The sequence below is a fragment of the Oncorhynchus mykiss genome, unplaced genomic scaffold (assembly GCF_013265735.2).
Source record: "Oncorhynchus mykiss isolate Arlee unplaced genomic scaffold, USDA_OmykA_1.1 un_scaffold_222, whole genome shotgun sequence".
Taxonomy (NCBI): Eukaryota; Metazoa; Chordata; class Actinopteri; order Salmoniformes; family Salmonidae; genus Oncorhynchus; species Oncorhynchus mykiss.
The window spans coordinates 37,621-64,359 of record NW_023493691.1 but is presented as its reverse complement, the minus strand read 5'-3'; the positions used below and the strand labels follow the sequence as shown (position 1 = coordinate 64,359).

Below are 26,739 nucleotides of genomic sequence, written 5' to 3'. Positions count from 1 at the left end.
GGAATAAGAATATGTACATATAAATATATGGACGAGTGGCATGGGCAAGATGCAATAGATGGTATAAGATACATTATAAACATATGAGATGAGTATTGTAAGATATGTAAACATTATTAAAGTGGCATTATTTAATGTGACTAGTGATCCATTTATTAAAGTGGCCAATGATTTAAGTCTATATGTAGGCAGCAGCCTCTCTGTGTTAGTGATGGTTTTTCAGTCTCTCAGTCCCAGTTTTGATGCACACAGGCAGTGGCTCGGGTGGTTGTTGTCCTTGATCTTTTTGGTCTTCCTGTGACATCGGGTGTTGTAGGTGTCCTGGAAGGCAGGTAGTTTGCCCCTGGTGATGTGTTGTGCAGACCGCACCACCCGCTAGAGAGCCTTGCGGTTGAGGGCGGTGCAGTTGCCGTACCAGGCAGTGATAGAGCCCAACAGGATGCTCTCAATTGTGCATCTCTAAAAGTTTGTCAGGGTTTTAGGTGACGAGCCAAATGTCTTCAGCCTCCTGAGGTTGAAGAGGCGCTGTTGCCGAGGAACTTAAACTTTCCACCTTCTCCACTACTGTCCTGTCGATGTGGATAGGGGGGTGCTCCCTCTGCTGTTTCCTGAAGTCCACAATCTCCTTTGTTTTGTTGACGTTGAGTGAGAGTTTGTTGCTCACGTTTGTTACAACGGGGTACGCTGTACTGTATCCAACCAATCTCAACTGATTGGATATCATTGTCTCGTTGACGATAAAAGCCGACCAAGACAAACTAATGGAAACTGTACTATAGAGGCACAAAATATGTTAGTGGAAAAACAAAAAGAACTGGAGGTACCTATTCAAGAACGCTCAAGTGTAATGTATAAGGAGTAAGGAGTAAAACAAGGCTGTCCGTTGTCTACATATCTACAGTGCCTTGCGAAAGTATTCGGCCCCCTTGAACTTTGCGACCTTTTGCCACATTTCAGGTTTCAAACATAAATATATAAAACTGTATTTTTTTGTGAAGAATCAACAAGTGGGACACAATCATGAAGTGGAAAGACATTTATTGGATATTTCAAACTTTTTTAACAAATCAAAAACTGAAAAATTGGGCGTGCAAAATTATTCAGCCCCCTTAAGTTAATACTTTGTAGCGCCACCTTTTGCTGCGATTACAGCTGTAAGTCGCTTGGGGTATGTCTCTATCAGTTTTGCACATCGAGAGACTGACATTTTTTCCCATTCCTCCTTGCAAAACAGCTCGAGCTCAGTGAGGTTGGATGGAGAGCATTTGTGAACAGCAGTTTTCAGTTCTTTCCACAGATTCTCGATTGGATTCAGGTCTGGACTTTGACTTGGCCATTCTAACACCTGGATATGTTTATTTTTGAACCATTCCATTGTAGATTTTGCTTTATGTTTTGGATCATTGTCTTGTTGGAAGACAAATCTCCGTCCCAGTCTCAGGTCTTTTGCAGACTCCATCAGGTTTTCTTCCAGAATGGTCCTGTATTTGGCTCCATCCATCTTCCCATCAATTTTAACCATCTTCCCTGTCCCTGCTGAAGAACAGAAGCCCAAACCATGATGCTGCCACCACCATGTTTGACAGTGGGGATGGTGTGTTCACGGTGATGAGCTGTGTTGCTTTTACGCCAAACATAACGTTTTGCATTGTTGCCAAAAAGTTCAATCTGACCAGAGCACCTTCTTCCACATGTTTGGTGTGTCTCCCAGGTGGCTTGTGGCAAACTTTAAACAACACTTTTTATGGAAATCTTTAAGAAATGGCTTTCTTCTTGCCACTCTTCCATAAAGGCTAGATTTGTGCAATATACGACTGATTGTTGTCCTATGGACAGAGTCTCCCACCTCAGCTGTAGATCTCTGCAGTTCATCCAGAGTGATCATGGGCCTCTTGGCTGCATCTCTGATCAGTCTTCTCCTTGTATGAGCTGAAAGTTTAGAGGGACGGCCAGGTCTTGGTAGATTTGCAGTGGTCTGATACTCCTTCCATTTCAATATTATCGCTTGCACAGTGCTCCTTGGGATGTTTAAAGCTTGGGAAATCTTTTTGCATCTAAATCCAGCTTTAAACTTCTTCACAACAGTATCTCGGACCTGCCTGGTGTGTTCCTTGTTCTTCATGATGCTCTCTGCGCTTTTAACGGACCTCTGAGACTATCTCAGTGCAGGTGCATTTATACGGAGACTTGATTACACACAGGTGGATTGTATTTATCATCATTAGTCTTTTAGGTCAACATTGGATCATTCAGAGATCCTCACTGAACTTCTGGAGAGAGTTTGCTGCACTGAAAGTAAAGTGGCTGAATAATTTTGCACGCCCAATTTTTCAGTTTTTGATTTGTTAAAAAAGTTTGAAATATCCAATAAATGTCGTTCCACTTCATGATTGTGTCCCACTTGTTGTTGATTCTTCACAGAAAAATACAGTTTTATATCTTTATGTTTGAAGCCTGAAATGTGGCAAAAGGTCGCAAAGTTCAAGGGGGCCGAATACTTTCGCAAGGCACTGTATTTATCATGGCCATTGAAATGCTAGCTATTAAAATTACATCCAACAAGAACATCAAGGTGTTAGAAATCCAGGGGATAAAAACAAAAGTGTCAATATGATGACTCTAGTTTTTTCTTAAGTCTACAATCTGGATCCCTGCACAGTCTCATTGAAGATCTTGATCACTTTTCTAGCGCCTCTGGATTAAAACCTAATTATGACAAGTGTACCATATTACGTATTGGATCGTTAAAAAATAGTGTTGACACTACCTTGTAGTTTACCAATGAAATGGGTGGATGGTGAAGTAGACATACTTGTTAATCACATCTCAAAATATACAATAATTTACCAATTAATTTCAATAGAAAGTTAGTAAAAATAGATACGATTCTGCAACCATGGCAAGGTAAATACTTGTATATTTATGGAAAAAATACATGGATTAACTCTTTGGTCCTATCACAGTTTACTTACTTACTTACTAATAGCATTGCCTACTCCAGATGATTTGTTTTTAAAATCATATGAGCAAAATATATGTCATTTTATTTGGAATGTTAGCCAGACAAAATTAAACGTGCCTATTTATATAATGAATATGAGTTTGGTGGGCTACAATTATTAAATATTAAAGCTTTAAATCTCTCACTAAAAGCTTCACTCATACTTTAGTTATACTTAAACCCAAATTGGTTTTCCAGTCGATTTAGAAAAACTCATCCTTTGTTCAAAAATGGCTTTTTTGCCTTCATACAGATTACAACTTCTCATTTAAAGTATTGCCCTTTCTTAAACAAGCCATACAAAGCTGGCTACAATTTCAGTTTTTGTCCTCCAGAAAATATTACAACAAATGTAATGGTTAAACTCAAATATATTGATTAATAAAAAAACATTCTTTATGGATTTAAAAAAAAAATGGTATTATATTTATTAATGATATTATGATAATCATAATTCAATTAGCAATAGACTGGGTCATAACTTATGGAGGTTTAATTTATGAATAACATTTATATCTAGAACCTGGTTTTACCATTAATAAAAAATTTCCCAATGTTCTCCTCCTCTTCATCATCTTTAATTTTGAATTCTGACATTACACACCCATGAAGAACTTCCGACTGCACTAATGTAGTTATGAAAGTTCAATCAGTAAGGCTGGTCTGAATGGATCGTCACTTCATTCATCTAGTAAACTCTATGGTGCAGACATGGTTTAAAATAGTCTCAAACTTGTCCTAGTGTAGATGTAAAGTCAGGATGATTTCATCTAGATCCAAGCAGTGGGCAACCATGAGGGCCTTCAGAGAAGGCTAAGGCTTGATAAAAATGTATATATTTTTTTAATAAAATTTCGTTTTTAATTTGTATTTCATCGTTACAATTCGTTTTATTTGTATTTCGTCTTAACGATAATTGTAATAATTTTCTGATTACATCTCTTCAGTTGTTGTTGGAAAGAGAAGGGTTAACACTGAAGAGAAAAGCATATCCAATCAGGATTTTCTTTGGTGGTCTCTGGGTAGAAAAATCTAGCTAGCTCAAGCCAGCCATTGGCTAGAGTCATGGGTAACAGCATATATAGAGTGTGTCTGAAAGTGGGCCTGTTGACAGAAGTGGGAGGATCAACAGAAGTGAGTGTATGGAAAGTGAATCAGCTAATTGAGAAGATTTGTTGCCACTCAAGGCCGTTTTGTGTGGCTGATATGATTGTTGAACAACCAGTTGATTGTTTGACGACTGTAGCATTTTAGCTAAGCAAAACCCTAACCTTTTTCCTAACCTTAACCTCATTATCCCAACCTGCTAGGTTAGTTCTCTTAACCTGCTATGTAAACATTACGCTGACCAGCATGCACCTGGGTATGGCTGGTCTGACCAATAATGGAGTGCTGATGTTAAACTTCCACCTTTCCAGACACAAGTCTCTCACCGTTGACGCTTGTTATAGACCCCCTTCAGCCCCCAGCTGTGCCCTGGACACCATATGTGAATTGATTGCCCCTCATCTATCTTCAGAGTTCGTACTGTTAGGTGACCTAAACTGGGACATGCTTAACACCCCCGCCATCCTACAATCTAAGATAGATGCCCTCAATCTCACACAAATTATCAAGGAACCTACCAGGTGCAACCCTAAATCCAAAACCATGGGCCCTCTTAGGTATCATCCTGACCAATTTGCCTGGGTCTCAGCGATCATTTCCTCATTGCCTGCGTGCGTAATGGGTCCGCTGTCAAACGACCACCTCTCATCACTGTCAAACGCTCCCTAAAACACTTCAGCGAGCAGGCCTTTCTAATCGACCTGGCCGGGGTATCCTGGGAGGATATTGACCTCATCCCGTCAGTAGAGGATGCCTGGTTGCTCTTTGAATGTGCTTTCCTCTCCATCTTAAATAAGCATGCGCCATTCAAAAAATGTAGAACTAAGAACAGATATAGCCCTTAGTTCACCTCATACTTGATTGCCCTTGACCAGCACATAAACATCCTGTGGTGTTCTGCATTAGCATTGAATAGCCACCGCGATATGCAACTTTTCAGGGAAGTCAGGAACCAATATACAGGAGTCAGATTAGGCTACAGGTAAAACAAATGTTTAAAAAAACACTGGCTGTTGTTGACAAGCATATTCAGTTAATACTCATATTATTCATATTTAATTCAGTGATTGAAATGATGAGCCCATCACCCAGTAGCCTATTCCAGCAGGCTATTGGGAAACAAGCACTTCTAATTGAAGAATTGCCTCGCTTTCATGTTGAATAAATTAGTCAGGAAATTTGAACTAAGCAAGCTGCTAAATCGTTCAGTTTACATCTTGCCTACATCTCGTCTAGGCTACTGTAGACTATCTGAAATGATACGTAGGTCTATCAGGCTACCTGCCTTTATCCAAGCAAACTATGGCAAAATGTAATTAGAAACATAAACCCAGATTTTAGTCTGTTGCCTATGTCTATTGAAATGACAAGTCAGTCTCGCAAATGGGTCATTTACAACGGCGGTAGTCTTACAATCTGGCACATAATAACTGCATAATTTCTATAAATTTGCCTAATATTCGTTTTTTTTATGTTCATCCAAATGTTTCTTGCTCAGAGATTTCGAAATCCTCTGCCAGTTTACATCTCTCAAACTCTCCTGTCGGATTTATCTATAGCTATGCACATGCGCAAAGGCTATTTAATTACAAAAATAAACCTGATTCAAGCCCTGAATGCTGATTGGCTGAAAGCCGTAGTATATCAAACCATACACCAGGGGTATGACAAAACATTCCTTTTTACTGTTCTAATTACGTTGGTAACCAGTTTATAATAGCAATAAGGCACCCTTGGGGTTTGTGGTATATGGCCAGGCACTCCGCGTTGCGCTTAGAACAGCCCTTAGCCGTGGTATGTTTGCCATATACCATACCCCCTTGTGCCTCGTTGCTTAATCAAGTCGACATTCATTGATAGAAAATGATCTGGTGAGTTTAATAAAGGTGTTATGTAAAGGTCTTATAACATGTGTTATATCTGGAGTTTCCTCGGACAATGAGGTTCATCTTCTTAAGCAGAAGATTCCTGGAGTGTTTGGATGACTAAACCGTGTGTAGATGGAAAGGAGGAAAGTCAATCGGTTTTACTGACGTTGGAAGAAGAGTACCAACCTACTAATATTTTTGGTATTTATTAGGATCCCCCATTAGCCGCTGCAAAAGCATCAGTTGTTCACTTCTTTCATTAACTTCTCAAACCTCGGCTTGGTCTGATTTCAAGCGTTCTCGCAAGTCTCGCGTTGTTGCGTCTCTTGGTTAGGAACTCTATGGCTGTAGTGGGGGAACCGGAAGTTCCGGCCAGGGCCGCATCTTTCTTCATAACAAAGAAAGTGGCAGAATTGCGCAGTAGAGACGATTACTTTAGTCTCCTTTTCAAATTGATTGATACAGGTATGCACGTTTAAATATAACGTTTAAACATTGTAATATCGAAAGAACAGGTCATCAAAAAACGTTAAGGTTTTATTTTTGTGTCAAACTGGGTGAGTGAAGAACGGGATAAAAAATAATGTACAATTCACATAACGTTAGCTAGTTAGAGACTTTGGGCTTGCCTGAGTGGATGTACATAATTTCGTCAAAGTAATTTCATAAATAATCAATTTATTTGAGATGTCGGAGTTTGTTTTACATGTCGTTATTGGTTTTGTGTCAAATGAGCTGGAAAAATGGCGAGCTGGGAAAATGGTGGTGCCCACTCTGTCTGCGTCAAAGAGAGACAATTTCACGGTTGCACTACTGTTTAGAAGCTGAATGTGATGATGATCAGTTTTCTACATATGTAGTACTATTCAGACACATTCAGTTTCCACCTTGATTCCACCTTGATCTATAATTGTTACTGGTGTGAACGGGAATTAAATAATGCATTGAAGAGAAGATTATTCGGGAGAATCAAATGTGTCACATGCCGAATACAACAAGCGTTGAACTTAGGGAGGATCAATGCAAATAGTTCAGGTAGCCTTTTGATGAATTGTTCAGCAGTGTTATGGCTTAGGGGTTAAAGCTGTTAAGGAGCCTTTTTGACCTAGACTTGGCGCTCCGGTACCGCATGCCATGAAAATGGTACATAGAGCTGCCTAAAACAAACTGCAACCTTGTACTAAATTGTTTTTGTCATTTATGTGAATTTGGGAAATCTACTATAGATTAAGTGCACTTACGTTGTGTAGCCTAATTATAGTGTGTACTCGTCAAATGTGAATTAGTGTTTTGCTGTCAATGCTTAGCTACCAGACCTGTTGAAATTAGATAATTGAACAAGAAAAAATATAATATTTTTTGAGAATAAAGAATGTACCTGAACTGCCAAGACAATAACTTTTGTGTCCTTGTCTCTTTATTACTACAGGCCGACTCAGATTAAGTCTGAGGCCTGTAACATCAACAGTGAGGACAAGCCCAGGCTGCCTCTCTCCTTCCACACTGAGTCCAAACCTAAAACCTACAGTCACTGGGTACTGATAGTGACAGTGGAGCCCAGTTTGCACTGCAGGATCCAGAGATGGCATCAGTGAAGTTGGAAGACTGCAGTCAAGCACTGGAGCTGAATGTCAACATTAAAGATGAAGAAGAGAAGATTGGGGAATCTGTTTCTCATGGTAAGAGCAGTTTCTATCTAACTAAGTTTGTTATTCATTCCAACTTCCCACTGTGCATGAGAAGTTGCAGTAGAACTGTTTCATGATGAACTGTTTCAATGAGAAGGTAGATGTCTGTCCTGTGTAGCTCAGTTGGTAGATCATGGTCCTCTCATCGCAAGGGTTGTGGGTTCGATTCCCATGGGGAACAGTATGAAAAAAGTATTGTAAATGTGTAATACGTTAGGAGATAAAGAACATTGTTTTCTTCATTACATCTTTCACATTATTACGTAGTTTATGGTAGTCCCCAGTCATCTGGTGTTTGTTACAACAACACAACGAGAAGAGACCGGAGTCTTGTGAGTCACTCACTGTCGTGCAGCATGCGCCAGGTGATCTAATTACAGTATGGAATTCACAACTAAATGTTTGCCAGCTAGATATCTTAAACCTCTTAAGTTCAGTCTACAATGTGCTAAATGAAGAAATAAGACAGATCCTGTTTGTGTTGCCTGTTTGTTTAATAGCCTACTGATTCCGTGAGCACAAAGCCTCACGCAACATGTCGGAAAAACAATTTTTAAAATTCAGCTGTTTTTTTTAAAAATATCTTTGCAATGCTGTAATGAAGGCTTAACCAAACGATTCAACAGACTTGGTTAGGCTTATCATTTATTTAGTGTTGTTTACGTTGTTCCAAATAGTCAGAACGTTTTTCTTGCACTCTAACAGCGCCTATTTGGAACACCCAATATGCACTCAGTGTTTGCTCCTTACCTTCTTTTTCTTGATCTCCAGTGTTTTCCACAACTAGTCACATTTATTCCACCCATCTGACTTCCCCTTTACCTACTGAGCAATCAGTAACCATTCTCCCATTTTCAAGTTCGTCACGTCCTCTGCGTTCATTTTGCTGTTACGGTGTTCTGAGTTTGTTATAACCAATTTATTGATGTGATTACGATATAGGTTAGGCCCTATTGGTCAGGTGCATGCGATGTATCCATGTGTCACAAAGAGAGGAGGAAAAGTTGAGGGAATAGAGAATGTTTTTCCATAACATATGAGGTATTTCAGCAACAGAACTTTTCGGTCAGAATTGACTGTAATAATGCTTCAGTACAGTGGACAGCGTGATGAACACTGTTGATGTTCTGTGGTGGTCGCTGCAGCAGGGAAGAGAGAGAGACAACGGGTGCTAGTCTTTTTTGTTGTAAGTCTGAGCACAATCATATCAATTGCGGTCGAACTCCCTCTAGTCATTTGTGTGTCTTAGTTTAAGAGCAGTTTGATTAAATCATTATCAGACAAGCTCAGTGCATGTGGTTGATTTGATTAAAACACGTGTCTATATATGGAGAAATAGATAGTACATTTTTTTTCGACCAATCGATTGGTGGAAAGAACAGACTACTCTTGGTGCCCTAATGGACAGTGCAAGTTGTTTTTTTAAATGTATTTTTATTTAACCTTTTATTTAACCAGGTAGGCTAGTTGAGAACACCTTTATTTAACCAGGTAGGCTAGTTGAGAACACCTTTATTTAACCAGGTAGGCTAGTTGAGAACACCTTTATTTAACCAGGTAGGCTAGTTGAGAACACCTTTATTTAACCAGGTAAGCTAGTTGAGAACAAGTTCTCATTTACAACTGCGACCTGGACAAGATAAAGCACAGCAGTGCGACACAAACAACAACACAGAGTTACAAATGGAATAAACACGAGTACAGAAAAAAAGAAAGTCTATACAGTGTGCAAATGGCGTGAGGAGGTAAGACAATAAATAGGCCATAGTAGCGAAGTAATTACAATTTAGCAGATTAACACTGGAGCGATAGATGACCAGATGATGATGTGCAAGTAGAAATAATGGTGTGCAAAAGAGCAGAAAAGTAAATAAAAACAATATGGGGATGAGGTAGGTAGATTGGGTGGGTTATTTACAGATGGCTATGTACAGCTGCATCGATCGGTTAGCTGCTCAGATAGCTGATGTTTAAAGTTAGTGAGGGAAATATAAGTCTCCAGCTTCAGCGATTTGTGCAATTCTTTCCAGTCATTGAAAGTATTCCACAGAGAGGCTGGCCCATGTTGACTCAAAAGATGGATGTCCTTTGGGTGGTGGAATGTTCTTGAGACACAAGGGAAAATGTTCAGCATGAAAAACCCGGCAGCATTACAGTTCTAGACACAAACCGGTGCACCAGGCACCTACGATCATACCCTGTTCAAAGGCACTTCAATCTGTTTTCTTGCCCATTCACCCTCTAAATGGCAGACATTCGATCCAAATGATCTTAAGCCTTAAACATCTATCTTTAACCTGTCTCCTTCGCTTCATGTATACCGATTTTAAAAAGTGGTTTTAACAAGTGACATCAATAAGGGATCATAGCTGTCACCGGGTCAGTCTGTCATGGAAAGAGCACGTGCTCATAATATTTTGTACCACTGACTTTTTTTTCTTCTGATGTTCACACAGGTCACGTTGAGACGTCCTCTACATCCAGAGAGCAGAAGCAGGAAGATCACAGAGCGAAGAGGTTTCACCACTGCCCACATTGTGAGGAGATTTTCCCATATATATCAAAGCTAAAAATACACCTAAAAACACACACAGGAGAGAATCTATATTCCTGTACTGACTGTGGGAAAAGATTCACAACATCACATTCTCTGACAGTTCATCAGAGAGTGCACACAGGTGAGAAGCCTTACTCCTGCTCTGCCTGTGGGGGGAGATTCTCTCGAAGGAGCCACTTAAAGAGACACCAACATATACACACAGGAGAGAAGCCTTACTCTTGCTCTGACTGTGGAAAATGCTTCGCAACATCATCTGACCTAACAGTTCACCAGAGAACACACACAGGAGAGAAGCCTTTTTCCTGCTCTGACTGTGGGGGGAGATTCTCTCAACTGAGCAGTTTAAAAAAACACCAACATATACACACAGGAGAGAAGCCTTACTTCTGCTCTGATTGTGGGAAGAGTTTCTCCCTATTGGATACCTTAAAAGCACATGCACGTATACATACAGGAGAAAAGCCTTACTCTTGCTCTGACTGTGGGAAGAGGTTCTCTCAACGGAGCAACTTAAAAATACACCAACGTTTACATACAGGAGAAAAGCCTTATTCCTGCTCGGACTGTGAAAAGAGTTTCTCCCAATTGGATAAGTTAAATAGTCACCAGCGAATACATACAGGGGAGAAGCCTTACTTCTGCTCTGACTGTGGGACTTGTTTCAGCCAAATTGATACGTTAAAATGTCACCAGCGAATACATACAGGAGAGAAGCCTTACTCTTGCTCTGACTGTGGGCAGAGTTTCTCTCAACACAGCAGCTTAAAGAAACACCAACGTATACACACAGGAGAGAAGCCTTACTCCTGCTCTGAATGTGGGTCGAGTTTCTCTCTACAGGACAGCTTGAAATCACACCAACGTATACACACAGGAGAGAAGCCTTACTTCTGCTCTGACTGTGGAAAGAATTTCTCTCGACACAGCAGCTTAAAGAAACACCAGCGTATACACACAGGAGAGAAGCCTTACATCTGCTTTGAATGTGGGAAGAGTTTTACAACATCAAGTGCTCTGACAGTTCATCAGAGAGTGCACACAGGAGAGAAGCCATACTCCTGCGCTGACTGTGGGGGAAGTTACTCTCGACTGGGAAACTTAGAGACACACCATCGTACACATACGGGAGAGAAGCCTTACTCTTGTTCTGACTGTGGTAAATGCTTCACAACATCAAGTGCTCTGACTGTTCATCAGAAAACACACACAGGAGAGAAGCACACCAACGGATACACACAAGCCAAGAGTTTTGCAGATTGAAATCTTATGTTTTTGGTGGATTGACAATGGACCCGTTTTAAAGTATCCTTTTTTTGGTAACAGTTCTCTCAAACCAGCTATGGTTAAAGTCACTCCATCACTTAATTCTCATTAAAGAAGTGGTAAGTGAATTGGATCAAATGAAGAAAGCGTAGAACACTGTATTGTAATCCTGTTGTTTCTCACTGGGAGAGAACTGTGCAGAGGAAAAAGGAGCATTACAGAATGTTAGCCTCTTTACTGATCAGTGTGCATCTTGTCAGTTTTGGTGTTTTGTTAGCGTCTACTGCAAAGATATTGAGATGACCTTGGGTTGGCCCTTAGTGTTGAATATCCTCTTAGGTTTCTCTTGTTGAAACAATGGAGTCTGATGGTTGACTGGATAGTACTGCTTCCTTCTGTAGTTTTCTGTGGGAATGAGCAATTACACACAGCATGTATGAGATAGAGATGGTGTGATGATCAGTTTTCAGCATATATATATGAAGAAGTGTCAATAGAAAAACTATTAAAAATAAATTGAATGCAGCTACTTCGCTGTTATTCTAGCTACACGGTTTCACGTGACTGTTAGCCGTAGTTGGCTAGCAAGCAAGGCATAACAAACGACTTGGTCGCGTCCATAGATACAGAATAAAAATACTTTGACTGGATCAAGTCTCTGGCAACCTATCCAATAGAATGAACGGACATCTTTTCTCAGACAGTCAAAATCATGAATCGGCGTGGATATGGATATATACAAAGAAATGTTGCTTTCTTCATTTGTTAGAAAAACGGGTAAAACGGCATGAAATGCAGCTAGTTTGCTGTGTTACAGCGTCAGTTTGAAATGATTGCGTTTGCTGTGTAGATGGCTAGCTTCTCAGAGGTGTCCTGACCCGAGAGCACATTTTCTATGCCATGCGAAATCCAAAACAGCTTATGCAGATGCAGCTACTTTGCTGTTATTCTAGCTGCACTGTTTGACCTGTTTTAAAAAAAATGTAATTGGTAACCCATTGTATAAAAGCAAATGTACACTAGAGATTGTGGACAACGGTACTCTTACCTATGGCCGCAGCACAGCCGTGCTAAAAAATTGTTTTCGTGTAGTCTGTGATGTGCCATCTGTAAATACGAATACATTTGCTTAAATTACGAGCCTAGTTGGTACTTCTGCATAAGTACTTCTGCATAAGTACTTCTGCATAAGTGTTGCTCTCCACTTTTCTGGAGGACCGAGTTTTGAAATCAGTGGAATTAGAGTATGTTAGCTAAGGAGACGGAGAAAACCCACGTTTTCTAGATTACATCTTCAAACTAAGGGCAAACATGGTATCTGTGACAGGGAGACGCATCCATCCATGATGTATACGGGTAAGGTAATGTAGCTAGCTAGACTTTCAGATATTACGCATTTCTAATTTTGACAGTGGTTTCATTTCAAGTTAAAGTGTACTGTTAGCTATCTAGCTAACGTTAGCTAGTTGGCTCGCTAACTTACATTATGTGTATGATCTTATTATTCGTATCTCAGAGCCATTTGCTTTGCTAGTTATAGCCTTTATGTTAGCTAGCTAACATGAACCTGGTTGGTTAGCTACCTGCAAATTCATGCAGGGTAGTAACGTCATGAGTTGGGATTATGGTTAATTGTTTACCTAGCTAGTTACATACTGGAGTCTTTTAATAAGATGTGTAAGTAACCATTTCTGTTGCATTTGTAAATTCAGTCTGAGTATGCCAGAGCGCAGAATAACTGATGAATTTATGAACGCTCAACACCAGTTGAATATGTCCAGAGTTGGTAAACGTCTGCAAAAAAAGCATAAATAAATTGTTGCCAGGAGCACAGTTAGTCACCAACGCTCTGGAAAGCATGACAACAGCCTAACCAGCTAGGGCGAGTAAAATGGTCAGTTGGGTGTCCTCTCATTTGTGTCTGGATGTAGCTAGCAAGCAAGCCAATTTTAGCCAGTTAGCTGTGGGGCTAAAGCTTAAGAGGGTGTGAACGATGCTGAATGGGCAAAGAAGAGCTCTCCAGTAGGTACCAAAATATTCAAAGGCCATTTTCTCAGAAGTGAGGTTACAAGTATCAAGTTAATGGCCGAGCTGGTCGCCCGGCCAAACTGAGATATTGGGGGAGAAGGACCTTTGTCAGGGAGGTGACCAAGAACCCAATGGTCACTCTGACAAAGCTCCAGAGTTCCTCTGTGAAGATGGGAGAACCTTCCAGAAGGACAGCCATCTCTACAGCACTTTGCCAATCAGCACATGACTTCCTGCTTGGAGTTTGCCAAAAGGCACCTAAAGGACTCTCAGACCATGACAAACAAGATTCTCTTGTCTGAAGAAACCAAGATTGAACTCTTTGGCCTGAATGCCAAGCTTCACGTCTGGAGGAAACCTGGCACCAGCCCTACGGTGAAGCGTGGTGGAAACAGCATCATGGTGTGAGGATGTTTTTCAACCGCAGAGACTGGGAGACCAGTCAGGATTGAGGGAAAGATGAACAGAGAAAAGATCCTTGATGAAAACCTGCTTCAGAGCGCTCAGGACCTCCGTCTGGGGCGAAGGATCACCTTCCAACAGGACAACACAGGAATGGCTTCAGAACAAGTCTCAATGTCTTTGAGTGGCCCAGCCAGAGCCGGGACTTGAACCCAATCGAACATCTCTGGAGAGACCTGAAATTAGCTGTGCTGCGACACTCCCCATCCAACCTGACAGAGCTTGAGAGGATCTGTAGATAAGAATGGGAGAAACTCACCAAATACAGGTGTGCCAAGCTTGAAGTGTCATAACCAGGAAGACTCGAGGCTGTAATCACTGCCGAAGGTGCTTCAACAGAGTAAAGGGTCTTAATGTATTTAAGTAGTATTTTTTTTTGCAAACATTTCTAAAGACCTGTTTTTGCTTTGTCATTATGGGGTATTGTGTGTAGATTACGTAATGCAACAAAATGTGGGAAAAAGTCTAGGTATCTGAATACTTTCCGTGTGTGTGTGTGTGTGTGTGTGTGTGAGTGAGTGATGTGGTAGCCTACCTTGTTCAGTTAATAAAGTCAACGCAGTATTAAGATTATTAATAATGGGTTATGCATAATAAGCTAATAGCCTCTGTCTCTTGTGCAATACTCACCTGTGCTCTGCTGGCCTTTCCTTAAACCCTCCTTAGCTCTTGGACTCGCATTTCTTCCTCTAATAGATTATTGGTAGAGAGAAGCAAGCTTTTTTTTGTTGCTGAATATTAATTACAGCAGCCAATAGAACTCACGGGTAGTTTGAAAGAGCCAACGCTCAATGGTGGTAGAATATATAGAAGTTATTGATTCACACCCATAACCATTCAGTCTTCGTGAAGAGAAAGCCGTCTGCATCTTATTGTAGTCGTATATTATCTTATTGTAGTCGTGTATTATCTTATTGTAGTCGTATATTATCTTATTGTAGTCGTGTATTATCTTATTGTAGTCCTATATTATTGTAGTCCAATATTATCTTATTGTAGTCCTATATTATTGTAGTCCTATATTATTGTAGTCCTATATTATTGTAGTCCTATATCTTATTGTAGTCCTATATTATTGTAGTCCTATATTATCATATTGTAGTCCTATATTATTGTAGTCCCATATTATCATATTGTAGTCCTATATTATTGTAGTCCTATATTATTGTAGTCCTATATTATCATATTGTAGTCCTATATTATTGTAGTCCCATATTATCATATTGTAGTCCTATATTATTGTAGTCCTATATTATTGTAGTCCTATATTATCATATTGTAGTCCTATATTATCATATTGTAGCCCTATATTATCATATTGTAGTCCTATAATATTGTAGTCCTATATTATCATATTGTATATTATTCAAGCATGTCATTACAATAATAAAGATGAGGACAACAGGACTGTTGAAAGTCAGGAAGGAATGAAGCAACCATAGAAAAGGGAGTTAGACTAATAACATTAGGGGAAATATTATGAATCCATATGCATCCGCCTACTAATTATACAAATGTAAAATAGGCTCTATTGTATTTCAAAATTATTATCACATTTGCTAGCTTATAATTGTAACTTTGTAGGATGCACCAGATTTGCATGTTCTCTCCACAGTTCATGGAATGAAAGAGGTGAGTAATTCCAGTCCAGATAATACAATATAATACAGTCCACACTCAAAGATTAGCCTACTGGAGCTAGTTTCATGTATTTACCCAAAAGAGCATCGCTGCATCGATGGGCTTTTATGTTTTTCTGTGTGCAATGTGCGGTAGCCTATATATTATAGGCTATGTATTGGATAATGGCACAATAATTTGGGGCCCACTCCAACGACACTAACCACAGTCCTATCTCACACACCTCACGCTGCTTTGCACTCAGTCAGGGCCATAACAATACCAGGAAGAGGAACAGACTTGGGTCATCTTATCAATTGAGACTGATTATCTCAGAGGGGGTGAGTGGTGACTCGGCCTAGTTGGACGGTATAATAATGTACTTGTATTTGCATCTGAAGCGTCCAGCGGGTTGAATAAATCTGGTTTGTGCTTTTACTAGTTGTCCGTCTGTTTCTACTCTTGTTCGTTCAGAACTTAACAATAATTTCATTGAGACTTCACTTGGTACACTTGATATTGCTCATCCAGCAGAGAATCAGGGATGAGAGGCATCACAATATAATGAGCAACTAATTCTCAAACCCTGAGTAATAGGACATGTCATTGATTCCAAATGACACGACCCTCCCCTGAAATAAATGTACAAATTACTAAACCCATTTTTCTCCAGGTAACAATTGTCAATTTCGATCTCTCCCTAAGAGACTTTTGTTTTAATGATATACATACTTTGAAACACTTTATTAAATTGTCTTTTAAAACTAGATGGATTATTTTTGCCATTGATGAATAATGTATCTGGATAACTGCATTGAACTTGCATTGATTGCAACCTGCATTGATCCACTAATGACATTCATATTCTACATTCATTTGTGCTGCTCAGTCAATGGGTTATCTATACAGAAAAGGTTTTAGTTTAATTCATAGCATGCTAAACCATTTAAATGTCTATCTACCCAATACATGTCACTACACCTCTACATGCCAATTAGCTAGCCTCCTTTCATATTTAAATAAAAGTGAAATAAAACAACAACAAAAATATTATTTTAAAGTGTTTTCTATGGTGCAAAAGTCCAGAGACTATATTACTACCACAATTGAAGTATGACCCACTTACTATTGGAGAATGGAACCAAAGAGGAAGCTCTCTGGAGAATGGAACCAGAGAGGAAGCTCTCTGGAGAATGCAACCAGAGAGGAAGCTCTCTGGAGAATGCAACCAGAGAGGAAGCTCTCTGGACAATGCAACCAGAGAGGAAGCTCTCTGGACAATGCAACCAGAGAGGAAGCTCTCTGGAGAATGCAACCAGAGAGGAAGCTCTCTGGACAATGCAACCAGAGAGGAAGCTCTCTGGAGAATGCAACCAGAGAGGAAGCTTACCCTTTCCATGCCTCATTGTTCAGAGTGGAAGAGCTGTGAGCTCACCTGTGATGGCTGTTGGGGAATAATCATAATTGGTTGGTAACATAGGTAAGATGTTTTATATTCATCATATGTTTCTAAGTTACTTCTCATCAGAATGTTATTTTTGTATAATACTGTGGCGGGGTTGCAGTATCTGTTCTATGTCAAGACTAAGTTGTTTGGGCCGGAGAGAGAAGAGAGGTCAAGCGTGTATCTCTTGGCTCCACAATGTCTATGTGCCAGTCAGTGTGTCTCTGTGCTCTTGTCAAGATAGGATGGATTTGATATATGCCTGTTGATATGGAGGATTGGTTTATGGTTCTGAGTTTGAGAAAGGAGACAAAGCTGAACGATGAATTATGCCGATGCTGTCTTATCCTGTGTGTGTCTTTGCTATAAAGGATCTCAGTTGAAATGTGGAAGGGACTCTCAGAGAATTCATGGATAGACACTGAATTGATCTGAGTCACAGGGTTGTGATAGAGCTCATATAATTAAAGATGGACTTTGATAACTAACTCTGACTTGTGTGTGGTTTGCTCTCATGATTTGGTAAATAGAGGAAATTTCCACGACATGGCCCACATCTATCACCTTTCCTATTGTGTTCGTAAGCACCACAGCATTTTAGGAAGCCATTGTTCAAAATGTGTTCATACGTAATATTACAATGAGAGGGGTGTGGCCTGCACAGAGGAGGACCAGGAGGTTGAGCTCAGACTTATTTTTGGACTAGCATCCTATCCAGAGGTTCCAGATTACCATTGAGTACAAACCCAGTCTGCCTCTCTCCTTCCACACTGAGTACAGACCTACAGTCACTGGGTCCTGATTGTGACAGTGGAGCCCAGTTTGCACTGCAGGATCCAGAGATGGCAACAGTGAAGCTGGAAGAATGCAGTCAAAAACTGGAGCTGAATGTCAACATTGAAGCCGAAGAGGAGAATATTGGGAAATCTGTTTCCCATGGTAAAACCAGGTTCTAGCTATAAATTATATTCATAAATTAAACCTCCATAAATGATGACCTAGTCTATTGCTGTGTTGAATTCTGACATTACACACCCATGAAGAACTTCCGACTGCACTAATGTAGTTATGAAAGTTCAATCAGTAAGGCTGGTCTGAATGGATCGTCACTTCATTCATCTAGTAAACTCTATGGTGCAGTTCCACGGACACAGATTGAGCCTAATCCTTGAATAAATTTCACTTTTAAACTGTAATAACTGAAATGGCTTATCTCAGACACGGTTTAAAATGGTCTCAGACTTGTCCTAGTCTAGAGTTTAAAAGTCTGATTTCCAGAAGGATGATTAGTTCATCTAAATTCAGCAAAAAAAGAAACATCCCTTTTTCAGGACCCGGACTTTCCAAGATAATTCCTAAAAATCCAAATAATTTCCCAGATCTTCATTGTAAAGGGTTTAAACACTGTTTCCCATTAAACACTGCTTCACATTTTGTTGGTGAAACCATTAGTGGGATCATTTATCATATAACCTAAATTAAAGTTATTCTCATTAAATAATGGGTGTGATGGACTTCCGTTAACAATTAATAATTGGCCATTGTAGGGCGGAATTTAAATTACATAGGGGGTCTGTGGCTCCTTAGATCTGGGCCCGTCACCGGGTTCATGTACGACACGGGCCCTGGTGCAACCACACCGGCTGAAGCTACGTCACTGGGTGGTATACAGAAGATTTGGTAAAATACCAAGTCCATATTATGGCAAGAACAGCTCAAATAAACCATTTATAACATAATTTTAGTTAGTCCAACATAATGCTAGAGCTTTGCTTTCAGCACCATGGAGTGAATCCTTACCACCGCTGCACCTGGCTATCAGCCACAGGAGCCTCGTCTGGCAGCTAATTCACCCTCATTTACTGCATTTTTAAAAAACATAGCTGATATGGCTGACTTGCTTAAACAAATGTGGTTTCTACTGACTCCTTGTGGATTTGTGTAAGTCGATAAGAACCGCCTAGTTAAATAAATGTTAGATAACAATAAAATATGTACATGCTAAAATCACCACTGTAAAGCACATAGGGTGTTCACTCCTTAGGCCCACCTTCCTTTCTGAATCAGACTTCAGCTTCATATCTGGGGTGGAACATCAACTTCTGAATGTACCATGCTGAGATTCATAATGACATCTCAGATTGAACTCTTTGCAAACAGCGACAGTCTCGTTACAAAGAAGACACACTGGTTTGAAATTGGAGAAGTACGATGAATATGGGTGATCAAATCCAATTTTATGTCACATGTGCCGAATACAACAGATGTAGGTAGACCTTACAGTGAAATACTTACAAGCCCTTAACCAACAATGCAGTTAAGATTATTTATTATTTTTTTAAAGTAACAAATGATTAAAGAGTAGCAGTAAAATAACAATAGCGAGGGCATATGCAGGGGGTACAGAGTCAATGTGCGGGGGCATCAGTTAGTCAAGGTAATTGAGGTAATATGTATATGTAGGTGGAGGTGTTAAAGTGACTATGCATAGATAATAACAGAGAGGAGCAGCAGCATGAAAGAGGGGGGGGGGGCAATGCTAATATTCTGGGTAGCCATTTGATTAGCTGTTCAGGAGTCTTACGGCTTGGCGGTAGAAGCTGTTTAGAAGCCTCTTGGACCTAGACTTGGCGCTCCGGTACTGCTTGCCATGCGGTAGCAGAGAGAACAGTCTACAGTGGGGCAAAAAAAGTATTTAGTCAGTCACCAATTGTGCAAGTTCTCCCACTTAAAAAGATGAGAGAGGCCTGTAATTTTCATCATAGGTACACTTCAACTATGACAGACAAAATGAGAAGAAAGAAAACCCAGAAAATCACATTGTAGGATTTTTAATTTATTTATTTGCAAATTATGGTGGAAAATAACTATTTGGTCAATAACAAAAGTTTATCTCAATACTTTGTTATATACCCTTTATTGGCAATGACAGAGGTCAAACGTTTTCTGTAACTCTTCACAAGGTTTTCACACACTGTTGCTGGTATTTTGGCCCATTCCTCCATGCAGATGTCCTCTAGAGCAGTGATGTTTTGGGGCTGTTGCTGGGCAACACGGACTTTCAACTCCCTCCAAAGATTTTCTATGGGGTTGAGATCTGGAGACTGGCTGGGCCACTCCAGGACCTTGAAATGCTTCTTACGAAGCCACTCCTTTGTTGCCTGGGCGGTGTGTTTGGGATCATTGTCATGCTGAAAGACCCAGCCACGTTTCATCTTCAATGCCCTTGCTGATGGAAGGAGGTTTTCACTCAAAATCTCACGATACATGGCCCCATTCATTCTTTCCTTTACACGGATCAGTCGTCCTGGTCCCTTTGCAGAAAAACAGCCCCAAAGCATGATGTTTCCACCCCCATGCTTCACAGTAGGTATGGTGTTCTTTGGATGCAACTCAGCATTCTTTGTCCTCCAAACACGACGAGTTGAGTTTTTACCAAAAAGTTATATTTTGGTTTCATCTGACCACATGACATCCTCCCAATCTTCTTCTGGATCATCCAAATGCTCTCTAGCAAACTTCAGGCAGGCCTGGACATGTACTGGCTTAAGCAGGTACTTCCATTTCCTAATAATTGCTCACACAGTTGATTTCTTCAAACCAAGCTGCTTACCTATTGCAGATTCAGTCTTCCCAGCCCGGTGAAAGTCTACAATTTTGTTTCTGGTGTCCTTTGACAGCTCTTTGGTCTTGGCCATAGTGGAGTTTGGAGTGTGACTGTTTGAGGTTGTGGACAGGTGTCTTTTATTCTGATAACAAGTTCAAACAGGTGCCATTAATACAGGTAACGAGTGGAGGACCGAGGAGACGCTTAAAGAAGGAGTTACAGGTCTGTGAGAGCCAGAAATCTTGCTTGTTTGTCGGTGACCAAATACTTATTTTCCACCATCATTTGCAAATAAATAAATAAATAATCCTACAAATGTGATTTTCTGGATTTTTTTTCTCATTTTGTCTGTCACAGTTGAAGTGTACCTATGCTGAAAATTACAGGCCTCTCTCATCTTTTTAAGTGGGAGAACTTGCACAATTGGTGGCTGACTAAATACTTTTTTTGCCCCACTGTATGCTATATTGCATGGAAACTGTAGGCTACTAACAACAGCAGTTACATAGTCTAGCCTACAATAGGCCTGTCCGTCGGGCCAGGGTATACAAAGTGGTAATGTTGTGTATTGTATATACAGTTTTTCACTTCAAAATGTTTATTTCATTTAATTATAAACAAAAGAAAAGCAGCTGCATAACTTCATGTACAAACATTTTTCATCGCTTTGTCATTTAGCAGATGTTCTTATCCAGAGCAACTTACAGGACAAATGAGGGTCAATTGCCTTGCTCAAGGGCACAATTACATATTTTTCACCTAGTCGGCTCGGGATTCAAACCAGCGACCTTTCAGTTACTGACGCAACACTCTTAACCGCTAGGCTACCTGCCAGATCAATTAACTTCAATACAGTTATTCAAACACATTCATCATCAATGACTAAAATAATGAATCTAGTATTAAAATACAGTTTAATAAACAAGTAGTTGATTCATAGCCTGTTTATCACTAAACAAAGTTGTTTAGTAATAAAATAATCCCCCCAAAACTAATGCTAAAAACTGATCATCACACCATCTTTTCTGATATACACAGAGTACAAAACATCAGGAACACCTTCCTAATATTGAGTTGCACCCCCCTTGGTCCTCAGAACAGCCTCAATTCGTCAGGCATGGACTGTCCAAGGTGTTGAAAACGTTCAACAGGGATGCTGGCCCATGTTGACTCCAATGCTTCCTACAATCGTGTCAAGTTGGCTGGGAGTGGATCTCTACTCTGAATAGCTCCTTCCATCTCCTCCCACAGTAAGTTGAATTCTCTGTAATGTTCTTATAGTTATTATAGGAATTATAGGACTATTTCTCTCTATACCATTTGTATTTCATTAACCTTTGACTATTGGATGTTCTTCTAGGCACTTTAGTATTGCCAGTGTAACAGCATAGCTTCCGTCCCTCTCCTCGCTCCTCCCTGGGCTCGAACCAGGAACACAACGACAACAGCCACCCTCAAAGCAGCGTTTGCCATGCAGAGCAAGGGGAACAACCACTCCAAGTCTCATAGCGAGTGACGGTTGAAATGCTATTAGCGCGCACCCCGCTAACTAGCTAGCCATTTCACTTCGGTCACACCAGCCTCATCTCGGGAGTTGATAGGCTCGAAGTCATAAACAGCGCAATGCTTGATGCACAACGAAGAGCTGCTGGCAAAACACACGAAAGTGCTGTTTGAATGAATGCTTACGAGCCTGCTGCTGCCTTCCACCGCGCAGTCAGACTGCTCTATCAAATCATAGACTTAGTTCTAACATAATAACACACAGAAATACGAGCCTTAGGTCATTAATATGGTCGAATCCGGAAACTATCATCTCGAAAACAAGAGGTTTATTCTTTCAGTGAAATACGGAACCTTTCCGTATTTTATCTAAGGGGTGAGATCCATTAGTCTAAATATTCCTGTTACATTATGTTTTGTCATAATTACGTAAAATTCTGGCAAATTAGGCGGCCCAAACTGTTGCATATACACTGACTCTGCGTGCAATGAACGCGAGAGAAGTGACACAATTTCACCTGGTTAATATTGCCTGCTAACCTGGATTTCTTTTAGCTAAATATGCAAGTTTAAAAATATATACTTCTGTGTATTGATTTTAAGAAAGGCATTGATGTTCATGGTTAGGTACACATTGGAGCAACGATACGCACCGCATCGATTATATGCAACGCAGGACAAGCTAGATAAACTAGTAATATCAACCATGTGTAGTTGATTGATTATGATTGTTTTTTATAAGAGAAGTGTAATGCTAGCTAGCAACTTACCTTGGCTTACTTCCTTTGCATAACAGGCAGCCTCCTCGTGGAGTGCAATGAGAGGCAGGTGGTTAGAGCATTGGACTAGTTAACTGTAAGGTTGCAAGATTGAATCTCCCTTGCTGACAAGGTGAAAATCTGTCATTCTGCCCCTGAATGAGGCAGTTAACCCACCATTCCTAGGCCGTCATTGAAAATAAGAATGGGTTCTTAACTGACTTGCCTAGTTAAATAAATATATTTTTTAAAAAAACGCCAAATTGGTGTCCAAAACCAGTAGAACCAGTTCCTACATTTGAACATAAAAATGGATTTTATTAGACGAAACTACGCTACATTTTATCTGTGGGACCCTCAGGATGACAAATCAGAGCAATATGACTGAATGAAAATACCTTATTTACCTTCAGAGGTGAATGTATCAAATCATTTGCGCGATAAGTTTGTTGTTGTGCACTCTTCAAACAATAGCATGGTCTTTTTTCACTGTATTAGCTACTGTTAATTGGACACTGCAGATAGATAAACAATAATTTAAGCTTTCTGCACATATAAGATATGTCTATGTCCCGGAAAGATGGCTGTTGTATACAACGTCAATCTAGTCAGACTAGCACACCTTAGCTACAACCGTCCCAGTTTAGGGACACCCATCCCGTAGGGGTAATTTAAGGAATTGGAAATTATGCATACTTTTACTTTTGATAATTAAGTATATTTACAACCAAATACTTTTCCTCAAGTAGTATTTTACTTGGTGACTATCACTTGAGTTACTCTTGCCACATTAAGAGCAAAAGTAAGGTTCCCTCTTGACCTTTCAGCTCAGTTGTTATTTTAAAACATTTTCTACAGTCAGGTCAGTGGTAAGGCTTCTCTCCTCTATGTAAACGTTCATGTGTTTTTAAGAGACCTATTCGAGAGAAACTCTTCCCGCAGTCAGAGCAGGAGTAAGGCTTCTCTCCTGTGTGTGTTCTCTGATGAACTTTTAGTTCAGTTGATGTTATGAAGCATTTTACACAGCCAGAGCAGGAGTACGGCTTCACTCCTGTATGTGTATGTTTATGTCTTTTCAAGTGGGCCAGTTGAGAGAAAATATTTCCACAGTCAAAGCAGGAGTAAGGCTTCACTCCTGTATGTATACGTTCATGTATTTTTAAGAAAGCCATTTGAGAGAAAGTCTTCCCGCAGTCAGAGCAGGAATAAGGCTTCTCTCCTGTGTGTGTTCTCTGATGAAGTTTTAGCTCAGTTGATGTTATGAAGCATTTTACACAGTCAGAGCAGGAATAAGGCTTCACTCCTGTATGTGTATGTTTATGTCTTTTCAAGTGGCCCAGTTGAGAGAACATCTTTCCACAGTCAGAGCAGGAGTAAGGCTTCTCTCCTGTATGTATACGTTGGTGTGTTTGTAAGGCATCGAGTCGAGAGAAACTCACCCCACAGTCAGAGCAGGAGTAAGGCTTCTCTCCTGTATGTACCCGTTCATGTATTTTTAAGAAAGCCAATTGAGAGAAACTCTTCCCGCAGTCAGAGCAGGAGAAATGCTTCTCTCCTGTGTGTGCTCTCTGAGGAACTGTCAGAGCCCCTGATGTTGTGCATCTTTTCCCAGAGTCAGTGAAGGAATACAGATTCTCTCCTGTGTGTATCCTTATGTGTATTTTTAGCTTTGATAGTAATGGGAAGATCTCCTCACAATGTGGGCAGTGGTGAGACCTCTTAGCTCTGTGATCTTCCTGCTGTTGATCTCTGGATATAGAGAATGTCTCAACATGGTCTCCTGTGTGAACAACATCAGAAGAACCAGTCAGTTGGAGTGATATACATGTCAATCAAATTTATATTATGAAGCCCTTTTTACATAATCAGCTGTCACAAAGTGCTTTATAGAAGCCCGGCCTATAATTCCCAAAGAGCAAGCAATGCAGATATAGAAGCACAGTGGCCAGGAAAAACTCCAGAAAGAGCAGGAACCTTGGAAGAAACATAGAGAGGAAACAGGCCCAAAGGGGTGAAGTATGTATTCATATCAGTAGGCTGTACAACACAAAAGGGGAATGAAACAATTATAAAAGTGGGTAAGAGTTGAAAGCTAAAAAGGGGCGTGTCATCCTTCAAATCACTATCACAAGGGTTAGTAACTACAGACTCATTTCATAGAACTTTAAAACACTGGCAGTTTGTCTACTTCACTTCTTTAGTCTACTCTCTGATAGCCCAGTAAATAAAACAAATGCAGACAATACTGGTGTCAAGCCATGCAAGTCTGAGTAGCATGAAATAACATCTACCTTCTCATTGAAACAGTTCATCATGAAACAGTTCTACTGCACCTTTTCATACACAGTGGGAAGTTGGAATGAAACACAAACTTAGTCAGAGAGAACCTGCTCTTACCACGAGAAACAGGTTCCCCAATCTTCTCCTCCTCTTCTTCATCTTTAATGTCAACATTCAGCTCCAGTGTTTGACTGCAGTCTTCCAACTTCACGGATGTTCCCAGACTTAATTCTAGTCGTCCTGTAGTAACAATGAGAGACAGACAAAAAGTTAGAAATTGACAGAACTGTCAAGACTTTCTTCTCTAAAAATATATCATATTTCTTCTTGTTCAATTATCTAATTCGCTGCTCGACTTGGACTGAAATAGGTGCAGGTACTGTTTATATTTAGGTTCAATAGCTTCACAACACCGTTGAGCTAATATTCTATAAGAGGAACATGAGCTCAAACAGTAGAAATGTGAGGTGAGCTCCTGTCCAAGTCAAGCACTGATCTCATTTCAATAGATCTGGTAGCTAAGCATTGACAACAAAATATTAATTAATTCACATTAGAAAGGACACACTTTAAATTAGGCTACACAAACGTAAGTGAACTTAATCAAAAGTAGATGTCCTAAATTCACAAATGACAAAAACGATTTAGTACAAGGTTGCAGTATGTTTCAGGCAGCACTATGTACTATTTTCCTGAATAACCTTGTCTTCACTGTATAACCACATCAAAAACCAATTGTATTTCCCATTCACACCATAGAAACATTTACAGATAAATATGGAAACAACTGTGTCTGAATATTACTACACATGATAATCATTACGTTCAGCTTCAAAACTGTAGTGCGATCGTGAAATTGTCTCTCTGCATCCGCACTGCAGTCCGTTGACGCAGACAGTGGGCACGCCCTGTTACCAGCCCACGGATTTCACACAAACCAATAACATGCCAAATGAACTCAAAAATCTCAAATTAATTAATTTATTAAAATTACCATGAAGAAATTATGTACATCCATTCAGACAAACCCAAAGTTTCTATCTGTGTGACTTTTAAAATAGTTTATCACGTTCACTTGGTTTGACACAAAAACAACAAACCTTTACCAAACGTGATAATATCTTAATGGGTTTGTTACCTAGCATGGAATGACATGTTCTTTTGTTATTATGCAGAGCAAGGGAAACAACCACCCCAAGGCTCAGAGTGAGTGAAGTTTGAAACACTATTAGCGCGCGCTAACTAGCCAGTCATTTCACTTCGGTTACACCAGCCTCATCTCGGGAGTTGCTAGGTTTGAAGTCATAAACAGCGCAATGCTTGACGCACAATGAAGAGCTACTGGCAAAACGCACGAAAGTGCTGTTTGAATTAATGTTTACGCGCCTGCTTCTGCCTACCACCACTCAGTCAGATACTTAATACTTGTATGCTCAGTCAGATTATATGCAACACAGGACACGCTAGATAATATCTAGTAATATCATCAACCATGTGCAGTTAACTAGTGATTATGATTGATTGTTTTTTATAAGATAAGTTTAATGCTA

The 26,739-nt window shown here is 40.0% G+C and overlaps 2 protein-coding genes across 7 annotated transcripts in view; one reads left to right on the top strand and one right to left on the bottom strand.

Annotated features, from left to right (window-relative positions):
* The window catches only part of LOC110528878 (zinc finger protein OZF), a 28,911-nt gene extending 16,501 nt beyond the window's left edge, over nucleotides 1-12,410 (top strand). The window contains exons 1-3 of one of the 4 annotated variants that reach the window (XM_036973126.1): nucleotides 6,306-6,441; nucleotides 7,406-7,655; nucleotides 10,121-12,410. In XM_036973126.1, the coding sequence (XP_036829021.1) occupies nucleotides 7,559-7,655; nucleotides 10,121-11,484 (1,461 nt within the window). In that variant the 5' untranslated portion in view covers nucleotides 6,306-6,441; nucleotides 7,406-7,558 and the 3' untranslated portion in view covers nucleotides 11,485-12,410. Of the gene's footprint in view, nucleotides 1-6,305; nucleotides 6,534-7,405; nucleotides 7,656-10,120 lie in introns of those variants that run through there. The other 3 variants (XM_036973128.1, XM_036973127.1, XM_036973125.1) reach the window with 3 other exon arrangements.
* Nucleotides 8,628-26,739, bottom strand: part of LOC118948156 (zinc finger protein 501-like) — a 47,006-nt gene continuing 28,894 nt past the window's right edge. For 2 of the 3 annotated variants that reach the window (XM_036973120.1, XM_036973121.1), the window contains 2 exons: nucleotides 25,307-25,429; nucleotides 22,807-24,689 (listed from right to left, as the gene is read on the bottom strand). In XM_036973120.1, coding sequence (XP_036829015.1) covers nucleotides 23,773-24,689; nucleotides 25,307-25,429 — 1,040 coding nt within the window. In that variant the 3' untranslated portion in view covers nucleotides 22,807-23,772. Of the gene's footprint in view, nucleotides 8,804-22,806; nucleotides 24,690-25,306; nucleotides 25,430-26,739 lie in introns of those variants that run through there. The other variant, XM_036973123.1, reaches the window with a different exon arrangement.